Below are 12,110 nucleotides of genomic sequence, written 5' to 3' on the forward strand. Positions count from 1 at the left end.
TTTAAATGGATCTGATAAGTTATTGGTTTGAAAAATATAGACACAGACTTAAGTATGCATGCTTTTATAAGTAACAGTTTTATTATTACAGTTAAAAATTGGAAAAAAAGATATTGCTACACAGAACTGAAACATAGGTTAAGAAGAACAGCTTGCAAATGAGTGGGCAATCCATGAAAAAGATAAAAACTGTATCAGAGGCTCTCAATCTTACAGAGCTGAAGCAAATGAAACATGACATTACCCCATTGACCAAAATGAGAGCTTCCAGAAAAAAAAGGAGAGTAATTAGGATGAGCTTATACTACTGTGTAAGGGCTCACATTTTGAGGACACTCTGTATATTTTAGAAGTGCAAGAACTCCCACTACTGCCTGCTTTTGTAATGGAATTAACAACTTGCTCTTGGTTTATGATCTGCAACAGTTTAGCAGCAAATGTGAAAGTGGGGAGAAAAATGCCTCTCTGCCCTTTAAAAGCTTACAAATAAATTTAATAAAATCTACTTCCCCCCAAATGGAAAACAAGATATAAAAGTATGGACCATTTATTAATCAGAGTTCTAAAATCTGAAAAACCCATCTATATATTATAATGATTCCCATTCTACAGAGAATTATTTGATTCATAACTTTTTCCTCCAGGAATGGTTGTATACAGGAGATTCCACCAGGGAGAGAGGGAAGCCCAGACTGAGACAGTGCTACCCTCTGCAGACTCGCCCCTCTCCCCAAGGGCCCGCCCCCCAGTGGACTAAAAGTGAGGCCAAAGTCCACTTTCTCTTCTTCTCCCTTCAACCCTGTGATTCAACTAAGTCAAGAACATAGGGGTGGGGTTTGTCACTTCTAACAACCCTGCAGATCTCTGATTTGGAGAAAAGAGTAGTGAGGTAGACAGCGCCACACAACGGAAAATATACCAGATTGTGGAATGTGACCAAACTAGATTCCAGTCCTAGCCCTGATACTTTCTGCAACTGAACTCTCAGAGATTATTTCCCTGTCTGCTAAGTAGTGATAAGAATTTCGTCTCTAATTTTTTTTTATCCTAACCAACTGTGGGGCCACAAGCTTTACTCACCCTCAGTAACACAGAATGTAATCCCATCCTTTCTTTGCCTTTAGAAGTATGCGATTAAATGAGAACACAAATGTAATAGTAGTAGCTTTGACAATTAAAACCAGTGGGGACATTGTAGAAGCTTTGAGAATATATGCATTGTTATGATTGCTACTACTACCCCCAAATAAAAACCACATAGTAAGTTTTTATGGAGTTTGTACTGTTTCTTCCATTTAATGGCATAGATACTTATCTGACAAGAGTGGTGCTTATAGATGATTTCAACAGTTTAGGGGATGTCACATTGAGTCTACACCTTGGTCCAAGCCTATTCTTCTATTTACTTAAATCCATGTCATCAGTTAACAAGTAAGAAAAATGAGAATTGAAGGGGCTTGTTGTTGTTGTTGTTGTTGTTATAGACACCACTGGCAGTCTAGGGAGGTCTAAGATTCTTTCTTAGTATAATGTTTTTTAATTCATAAAACAAAATACATAAGATTAAAAAGCAGCCAATTATATTGAAATATCTAATTATCAAAACATTTTTAAAACCAAATGGGTAGAACAGTAATATATGTGCTTCTTTATTAATAAATTAAATAACAAGAGCTAGTGGTAGTTCTAATAACTACTATGATTGTGAAGTAGTGATGAGTGTCAGTGGTATTTCAAAATATGTGTGGCAACTATAACATGAGAAGAGTGTGTTTTTTTCTCCTTTCTTCTGTATTACATTTATGTGGGGGAAAAAAGTCCCAAGAGCTGCTAATACTACTCTGATTTTTTTAATCTACATTTCAGTTTGAGATTAATGAAAATAAGAGAGAATTCCCCACCCCCCTTCAAAATACATGGACCCTGTAAATTTCATCCCTGATCCTCTGGGGGGGGGGGAGCAGGGGGGTTCACTGACCCCAGGTTGAAAATCTCCAGTTTAGAAAAAAGATAAGTTCCTAAATAAGTTCCTAGGCTGAATGGCTTTGGATGGCTGTCTTCAAAATGGAACCTCATGAAAACCACCCTGGGTGTGCAAGCAAAGTACAGGAATCTAGAATGGCCCTATACAGCTGTCAAGGGATTTACATGTGGCATACTTAAAGCTGCTGGAGATGGGAAAAATATCAGTTAATAGTGAAATCACACTTGGCAAATTTTATGCAATAGTGATACTTTTTATTAAGGATTTTGGCAAAGAAATATGTCTCCTACATGAGTAAGGTCTGGTTCAACATTTTTCCCAGCACAGAGACTATCTGACAACTCTAACTCCTTTTTGAGGCATAGTGTTTCCAATCTTTTTAAATCTTTTCCTAATTATTCAATAACTTAAGTTTTTCATATTGGGGGATGGGTTTTCTCTTTGTGGTTTATTTCTTTTTCTGCTACTACTACATGTAATAAACTACAATTCTTGTAGAAACTACAGAGATTATTTTTTCCTCCTTTCTTTTGGCTTTGTTTCCTATGAAAAATTGAAGTGTTTTGTCTTTAACCCTTTAATACCTGAGGAATGTAAAATTATGTATTTTAATGAAAAGTTCTCTTAAAAACCACTAAGACAAGACCAAGTTTGTAAAAGAGATAATTTGCATGTGGATTCTTTAGAGTGGAATGTTGGGCTCTTTAGTTTCACAGAGGCAAGTTGAAGAAATAGAATTTTGCAGAAAATCTAAGTAGAGTGATACGGACTCTTTCTTACAGGGTGATCTTGAGGTTGTTCAGACAGGACAAGGGCTTATTCTGTCTGCCCCACTTTCATGGGTACTCTATATAATACCTGACAATAAGAAATGGTATGTAAAAATGATAACCCCTGACAATAAGTTTCAAGCCAAAGGAAGGATCAATTCATCTATATGAAAAATAATTAGACATCACTCCACTACAGCATATTAAGGGACAAAGATCAAGCCAACCATGGTGGTACATGCCAATAGTCCCAGTTACTTGGGAAGAGTGAAGTGGGAGGATTACCTGAGCCCAGGAGTTAGAGGTCAGCATGGCAGACTCAGTGAAGAAAAAAAAAGGTGAATGGGGAGTGCAGAGAACATAGATCACAATGACTATACTACCAACCATATGTACACAGTAGTTAGTTAATATGTGATGAATAAGTGAATGAATGTGGCTATTAGAATGTAGGGAGAGGAGAAAACACTGCACTTCGGGCAGATGGCATGACTTGAGGCTAAGGATTAGCAAAGAGAAGCAGAAAGGTTTTCCAGCAATAGAGAAGGCAAGCAGAGGGCCAGAGTTTAGGGCTTCTCTTGGAAAACTTAGGCAGGTTCGTTTGACTGGACAATGTTAAGAGATAGTTAAGGAAGGTTGTAGACACAATAAGAAGAGTGTTCTAGTATGATCCTTCTTGGGGCACAAAGTAGGGCAGATTGCAGGGAAGAAAAACAGGAGGTGGGACCAGCAGGATGCTGTGCCAAATAAGGAGCTGAGAGTGCCACCTAGGTTGTGACAACAGGAATGACTGCAAAGGGTTGAATTCAGGAAATAATACAGGGGGAAAATTTCCTGAAATGGGCATGGACTGTAGGCAGCCCTCAGTTTCAACTTTAGAAAATTAAGCAAGTCTCCAAAGAAGTGAGGAAAAAAAAGGCCAAACAAATTATATTTTTCCTCTGGCAAATGATTTCTTTGGAAAGAAGTACTAAAGGCATGAAAAGAGAATGACAGCAGCAACAACCACCATTTCTCTGGTTATTTATAGTTTAAAGAACACTTTTGAGTATCCAAGCACATTTGAAACAATGGAAAACAGCAAAAAATAGAAAATCATTACAAAATATATTTTTGTCAGAGATAAGTCAGTGTATATCTTTTCCATATGACCAAAAAAAAATCAGTATTAAGAAGCATTTATTCTGCATAACATTCTTTTAATGGCAAGAACTAGAAGTTAAATAAAATTCTTATTTTCTATCTATTGCCCAATAAAGTATAGTTTTATTTGTAAAACAAACATCCCTAAGGAGTTATGCATAGCTAGAATATTATATTAAATTTCCCTAAGAGAAAAAAGTTATCTAAATGTATGATTGGAGAAATATTTTTAAGTTGAAAAGAACTTAATTTGTAATGTGATATAAACCACTCTCAAATCATCTACTTTCTAAATTCAGTTTTTATATGTGGATTTTTTAATATTCTTTTTGTCTGTATCTCTCTCTCTCTTCCTCCTTCTCTCTCTCTATACTATTATGTATGTACTGTTACTAAACTATTTTATGTAGAAATCTGAATAAAATATAAAAAAGTAGAAATAATTCCTATACATATTAACATATATATTCAGGTAGAGAAACAGAAATTCATATATACATATACGTAATTATATTTATATACTTTAGTATGGAATGTCTAAAGAAAAGTCCTGAATGAAATTCTATATCAAAGGATTAGAGGACCTTAAAGAACTTCTGTAAGGGTCTTGGGGATCCTCATGGGGGGCCTCCCACAGTGATGTTATTGGAGCTGGCTTGTGCCAGCTCCAGTTGAACTTTAACATCTCCTAAGTTCACATTAAATGACATCTTGTTATGGCTTAAAATTGGCCACAGTGGGACTATTTATGCCACAGAAATCAGTACAACCTTTCACCCACCACCCCAGCCAGGTTTTAAATATTTGCCTGAACACTGCTGTCTTTGGAATGCACTTTAAGAATTACTGATATAGAAAAAGTAGTATGCAATGAACTACATATATAGACAAAAATTGTGAGAAAAAATATGGCAGCTTCGAAGAACAGGAATAAATATAAAAATAAAAGGGGATTCTTAAGATGAACCTTGAACAAATGAATAGAAGCATTAAAAAGAGAAATGTCTTCTTGGGCTGAGAAAAAAAGTTCAAGTTTTAATGTTCAAAAAGTTTACCATGTTCCAGGAAAAATTAATTAAAAGAACACAATTAAGCTTGGAAAACGTCTTTAATTTCTCACAGAAAAAGAAACTCTTGGAAACATCTTGGTAAAAAAAAAAATAAGTTACAAAGGAGGGCCCTTAATTCTGGTCCTCTGCTTGCCTTCTCTAACAAAAAAAAAAAAAAATCATGCTGGCTTTTAGACTTCTCTTTCATCTGAAACATCAAAGTTTATAGAGCAACACCCAAGAGCTTTAAAGATAAAATAAGGAATATGATTGAATAATCATATACCAGGAGAAGTTGTTGTTCATCTTCTAAGATAATAGTCATTTTTCAGAGATCAATGGCTGAAATTCTAACAATCATGCATCTTTCCTAAGAAAAGAGTTTTTAAAATTATATCTCTGGTCATCATAGGATGAATAAAAAATATGAACTAAAGAATAAGGAATCTATGGGAGAAGAACAGTTCCAATAAATGGCCTAACTAGTTGGGATTACATAGTAATTGTAATTATGATTATAATATTAAATGTAAAACACTAAAAGTCAATATTAAAAGTTAAGTGATTAGCAAAAGTCATGATTAACAGAATGTACAATACCTTTTAAACACCTTTGTTTTAAAAGTAGATATAGAAACACTGAGTACAGTGCAGTAATAGAAAAATAAAAAAAAAGATAGTAAAAGAAAGACCTCACACTCAATTTTTACAAGAATATTAATCTTTTAAACTGTCTTCTTTAAAAGGCAAAGAGGAAAAATTTTTTAAATGCAATGTTAACTATGTGCTGCATATAAGAAACAAATCTATAACCCAATAATACAAAAGTTAAAAATATGGGAATATATATACAGTTTTTCCACAAAAAGGACAAGTGAAAGGAAACAAAGGTGACTATTTAATAGTAGATTTAAAAGAATTCATGACAAAGAAACAACCAGGAAAAAAAATATCACTTCATGTGAATAAAAGCTATAATCTATATTGAAATGTGATACTTATGAACCTTAACAAATAAAATAACATCAAAATAAATTTAGAAGTTTGATTGTAATAAGCCACTAATATATCACTATTCTACCATGACATATCAAGAAGGTATATGTCATGCACGCATATATACAGAATTTTGTTCTCAAAAAGAAACTATCTTAAACATTCATAGATGATTTGTTGAAATTGATTATAACTAGTCCACCAAGAAATCTCAATAAATTCCAAAAAGTAGAAATAATTCAGTTTATATTTCTTGACTACAGTGCATAATTAAAAACAGAACCTTAATCAAAGAAATGTCAACCACTTAGACCAAAAATTCTCTTCTAAATAATTTTTGGGTCAAAGAGGAAAGCAAATATAGACTAGTTTGTTTAGAAAATGAAAATAATATTTACCAAATCTTGTGGGCTTTGCCCAAAATCTTATTTATAAATAATTTTATATATTTATCTTTATTTTTATATAATTTTGTATATTTATATAGAAATAATTTTATAGCCCTGATCATTTTCTTTTAAAAGGAAAGAAATCAATTAAATAAAAAGTTTTAAAAAATACCCGCATCTCATATTGAAGTTCAAAAGTGACCATTTGGAAAATATAATCAGAAAGGCTACCATTCTCAATAACAATTTAAAAGACTCTTAAGAATAATTTTCACGCAAAATAAAACCTATGTAAACAAATAAAATTGTATTGAGAGACTTAAGAATTTTGAAAAAATAATAATAAACTATGTTCCTGATAGGAAAACTAAATATTATAAAAATATAAATCAGTTTCTGGTTTATATTTAATTATCTGTTTAATTTATTTTATTTGGTAAACAAAACATCTGGCTCTCCCAAAATAAATGCATATAAATATATTTAAGTTTATTATAAAATTTTATATCTTACTTATAAGGGTTGAATAACACACAATTTACAAATAATAATAAAACACAATTCTTTTTATTGTCAATTCCATATAGCTAATTGATTCTCACACATACTACTGATTCTTTCACTGACTTTTACCAAACTCTTACAAATGGAGCCAACCCACCAATAGTTGCAATCAAGGAATGAACTTAGCTCCATATGGATCACAGTACATTTATTTACGTTAAGGATTAGACAAAGATGTCTGTCCATACTTCACTCATCCATCAATGACATAAGTAGTGCCTTTGCTGAATCAGTTAATAATTTTAAAGTACTGAAATAAGTATTTCCTCCATTTTTTGTTATTTACAATATTGTTACTACATACCTGACACACTGTTAAATTTAATCTGCTTTTATTAATTGTTGTTTTCTGTCCCCTTCTCAAATATAAGCAATGGCGAAACAATAAATCAAGAACTGATTTGTAATATTTGCCATTTTCCATGCTGTGGATTACTCCCAATTAACTAATAATTGCAAGCTATCAACAAGAAGTCACTAAACATGGAGATGGAAAGGACTGTATGACTGCATACCACTCCAAAGGATTTTCATCAGAGACACAATGGACATAAACAACTTCAAGGCCATAATGTAATATGAGATTAAATATTAGAAAAGGATGAGTTTTAAAAATTTATTGCCTGCAAAAGAGTTTTAGGTATACAAGGAAGAACCAGATACCACTTCATAGTCAATGAATGAGGCTGGATTACTGATTAGCTATTTAGTACTTAAAAGTGTAAAACTATTCTTGGCTTATGGACCATTCAAAAGCAGGCCTTGAGCCATATGAACATATATGTTGACCCCTGATTCAAAACATCTGCTTCATTCATCGGTTAATAATGTAAGTTCTAGATTCATTACATATTTGAGTAAAAAAAAAAAACAAGTAAATGTATGTGAAATGCCTAGAAAAGGGAAGACTATGTTTAAAGTACTAGAAGAAAATTCAAAAGGAAGTTTCCATAAACTTGACTAAATAAAACATGGTAATTCAATTAACGGGATAAATGGAAAATATGGTGGCACTTTTTCAGGGGTTTGCTTATTTGTGGAAAATGGTTACAGTCAGAAGATTAAAAAAATAAAAATTACCACCCAGAATTTTCTCTAAGCTTTTCCAAATGTCTCATTGCTGTTTTTCAAAGGATCTCAAAAGTTATATGCTCTAAAATAGTTTATTCTTTCACAGTAGTTTAAGAAATGTTTCTCAAAGTCAAATTTGAAAGTCTCCCAGCGACTGTATACTCTTCCTAATTTTTCTTTCCATAATACAAATAAAGAATAATGAGTGACATTAGTTTGTAGTAAGTTTGAATACTCTGTCAACTCTTATGTTATTCTGTCTCTTCTCATCCAAAGAAATGCTGGCTGAGGAGAAGCGACATTTCATGCCCAGGGATGTCAATAGTTCACAGCAAAAATCAACTGTCAGATTCCCTGGCAACGGTGGAGGTTTGAAGAGATAGCCAGAGCAACAGGGAACCTGGGACAGGGGTGCTCAAAGTCTAGGGAGGCAGGATGTTAGGTTGTATTATTGAGAGTTCCCAATACCAGTCTGGAATTGGGGGCCAACGTTCATTGTTCAGAAAGGGTGACCAAAAAGAGATAGGTGAGGTCAAATTCAAGCTATTGGACACATTGCTATAAAAAGGGACAAAAACACTGGCCAGGACAGAATACCCCTGATCAAACTGCATCTGCCAAGTGAGAAGATTGCTGTCACCAGCTTGGGGACTTGAAAGCAGAAGTCCCTTAGCAGAACAGCAGTGCCACTGCAATGAGGTGTTGGTAAAGGGAGCACTGCCTTTGGGGAATGCCAAAACAATCTGGGCCCAGGGGAGGATAATACAAACAACACAAACGTTACTTTGGCAGGAGTCTCATCGTCTTATTAGTGATACTTGTGTTAGATAGATTAAGATACAGGACCCCATGACAGCCTTCGGAAATGTGTCTCATTGCTTCATCCTGCATAAAAAACAAAGGGAAGAATCTTATGAAAACCCTAACAGGCTTGGCAATTTCTCCCTTATCTATCACTTCTCTTCCTGCCCCAGGAAAAATACATGCAAGACTTAGTGTCTTCATATTCATTGGTATCAGTTTAAATTAAATTAAATAGAAACTAATGGTTTTGCTTGAAGCTTCATTACTCCCTTCTTTCCTTTTCTTGAGAAAGTCCCAGTACATCACAAAGATACTTCATTAAAAGGTTAAGCCTTGCAAGTTCTATTCTGTGACAAGAAATTTGAACACAAATGTCAAACGCTCTTGACTTTTCACATGCAGAAAAGTGATTAAAAACTGACCCATTTAATAATTTAATAAAATTATTCTGAAAGATAAGAATAGTAAAAACTCTTAGCTGGGCTTCATTAAAAATTAGTCCATATTTACATACATATTTTGTGTGTGTGTGTGTGTGTGTGTAGTAAAGTTTCTGTGGTTGTAATACTGAACATATTAAAATGGCTGGACTGAGTTTCACCAAATTTATAGTAAGTTTGAGATTACCTGAAGGAAAATACAGACTCTGCACAAGGTTGGCATGAAATTGAGTGCCAGAGAAGGTTGGGGAGAATCTTGAAGTTTCAAGCAATCTTCCCCCAGAAGATTGAAATGGTAAGTGAATGGTGTGACTGTAACATGAAAGAGACAGGAAAAACAGAGATTTCAAGCCCTAAACTGAAATTTATAAAATTAGATGAATGGTAAACAACCATAATGTGTGGCACTATACTTGAATATACACAAAATGTTCAGTGAACCAATCAAAAATCAAAGTGTTTATGCAGTTGTTGAAAGACATTGGTTAAAATGCAAACAAGAGAGCTGGGGTTGTGGCTCAGCAGTGGAGCACTTGCCTAGCACATGCGAGGCCCTGGGTTCTATCCTCAGCATCACATAAAAATAAATAAATAAAATAAAGGTATTATGTCCAACTACAACTAAAAAATAAAATATCAAAAAAAATTTTTTTTTTAATGAAAACAACATGGGACAAGAAGAGGTGAGAAAGTTTGCTTATCACCTTTAGAAGGACAGCCACTGAGAGAATGAAAATGTGAGAAATAGGAGGAGGACAGTGTGTGCTTTACGTACCATAGAGGAATCGGACTTTCCTTTGAGCTGAGGAGGTAATCCATTTTCTGCATTTTCCTGTCTGGAGGCACTTGGACATCCAAGCAAGTTCATACCACTCCCATTCCCATTAAAAGAGCTCAAAACTCAGACACCAAATATTTGAACACATAAATGCAAAAATGTTGTTAAGTGCATACATTGCAGAATAGCTTATGAATTTGTCCACAAAGTACAATACTCAAATCCTTCTGAATGTAATGTATTTCATAAGACAAGCTTGGAAATCAAAGCTCTGTGCATGAATGTTACCCAACTCCTTAAATGTAAGCCTGTCTCCCAGTCTATGTCTCCAAGAAAAAAAAAATAGTAAAATGTAGCTGGACAAAATTATCAACCCTTTATAGACTCCAAAATTGGACAAGACTTTGATGTTAATAAATTCAATGCAGAAGTCATTGTGTTCTAACTTTCCTATTAGAAAGCCAAATTCAAAGAATATGATCTTTTTTAGTCATGTGCAGAACTGAAGCTCCCAGAGGGCAAGAATTAAAAATTGATTTTTTAAAAAATCCCTCTAAAACTTAGCTGGATGTCTTTAACATAGTAGGTGTAATGTATACCCTTAGAGAAAACAAATTCATTGTACAAACAATCTCATTATAACCACAGGCAGACATCTGGAGAATGTCTGCAAAGATTTAAAATCTCCCAACAAAGGTGCCTACGTTCATTTTGCTGGTGGAGGAAAAGTATGGAAAAAATAGAATTTTTTTTTCTCTGACATTATCTGTCTATCACATGTCTATCCCTCCATTTCTTGGGGGCACTTTTGAACATGAAGAAGCAGTATCTTTACATTAAATTATAAGCCACTGAGAAAGATACTTAGTTAACTTCATCTAGAGAGATTCTCTGTGGTCTGATAGACAGAAACTAAACAACTAATATAAATGCTTGATTTGTGTATCATGGTGAGAAGTGCAAGAGTTCTGGGGGTTTTAATATTTTTATGTACACATTTTATTTATTCAAATAATGACTTCCTTCCTTTGAAAAAAATATTTTGCTATAAAAATGGGAGGCGAATTTCATGGAAAAAACACTGAAGGAGAATTTCAAAGAGTTCTCAGTTCTAAAAGAGGATATATATAAAACTAAGTTGAATAGAGTAAAAAGTATAAATGCTGAAGTACTGAGACCAAAAATGCAACTCAGGAGAGAGACAAATTTATCCTGTCAAAAACTGAATGGCATTGCATGGGGTGGGAGGTTGGGAGAAAATTAGGAGTGACTGTTAATGTGTGTGGGTTCTTTCAGGGGTGAGGAAAATGCCCTGAAATTGGTTATGGTAACTATTCCACAATTCTGAATATACCAAAAACTATTAAATTGTACATTTGGGGTAAATTTAATACTGATATCAATATAAATTTATTAATATCTCCATAATGGTTTTTTGTTTTGTTTTGTTTTGTTTTTTGGTGCTGGAGATTGAACCCAAGATCTTGTGCATGTGAGGCAAGCAGTCTACCATCTGAGCTATATCCCCAGCCCTCCATGTTTGTTTGTTTTGTTTTTTTTTAAGTAAAAGGAAAGACCCAACAGAGAGTACTTTAAAAGATGAGCAAGTATTAGCCGGGTTAGGATGGGGGTGGTAGAGTACTCTTTCAGGCAGATACAAAATGAATTTAAGGACTAAATGAAATAGCATGACATGTTCAGGGAACTTCAGATGATTCAGGATTGAAATTTGAGTAGAAATCTGAAAGGAAGATCTTTAAAGAGGAGGCTGGGGTAGCAGGAAAAGGCCACTTCGTGAAGTCTTTTCACCTGTGCCAAGGGACTTGGCTCTCATCCTGAGTTGTGCACAATGAGGAGACTCAGGCTCTTCATTCTCTGCCCTCCTGTCTCCTCAAAGACTTGCTCCATTGGTTGCTTCAGGAGAATTTCTACCAGCTTCTATAAACCTGTATCCATTCTCCTGCCCCTATTTTCCTTCTATTACCACCTTAATCACTTTTCTAGAAAGAACAGTTTATTGTAAATGCCTTACTTTCTCACCTCCTGTCCACTTTGCTATAATTATATTTCTGTTCCAATATTCCACTGAAGCTGCTACAGTAAAAATCACCAGTCACTTTCT

The 12,110-nt window shown here is 34.1% G+C and overlaps 2 protein-coding genes across 2 annotated transcripts in view; one reads left to right on the forward strand and one right to left on the reverse strand.

Moving 5' to 3' along the window:
* Fbxl13 (F-box and leucine rich repeat protein 13) overlaps window positions 1-12,110 on the reverse strand; it is a 208,680-nt gene that overhangs the window by 101,485 nt on the left and 95,085 nt on the right. Inside the window, exon 11 of the mRNA XM_005319523.4 lies at window positions 8,751-8,851. Within this exon, the coding sequence (XP_005319580.1) occupies window positions 8,751-8,851 (101 nt within the window). The remainder of the gene's footprint in view (window positions 1-8,750; window positions 8,852-12,110) is intronic.
* Lrrc17 (leucine rich repeat containing 17) overlaps window positions 1-12,110 on the forward strand; it is a 37,830-nt gene that overhangs the window by 792 nt on the left and 24,928 nt on the right. The window lies entirely within an intron of this gene.

This window comes from Ictidomys tridecemlineatus, chromosome 2 (assembly GCF_052094955.1).
Source record: "Ictidomys tridecemlineatus isolate mIctTri1 chromosome 2, mIctTri1.hap1, whole genome shotgun sequence".
Taxonomy (NCBI): domain Eukaryota; kingdom Metazoa; phylum Chordata; class Mammalia; order Rodentia; family Sciuridae; genus Ictidomys; species Ictidomys tridecemlineatus.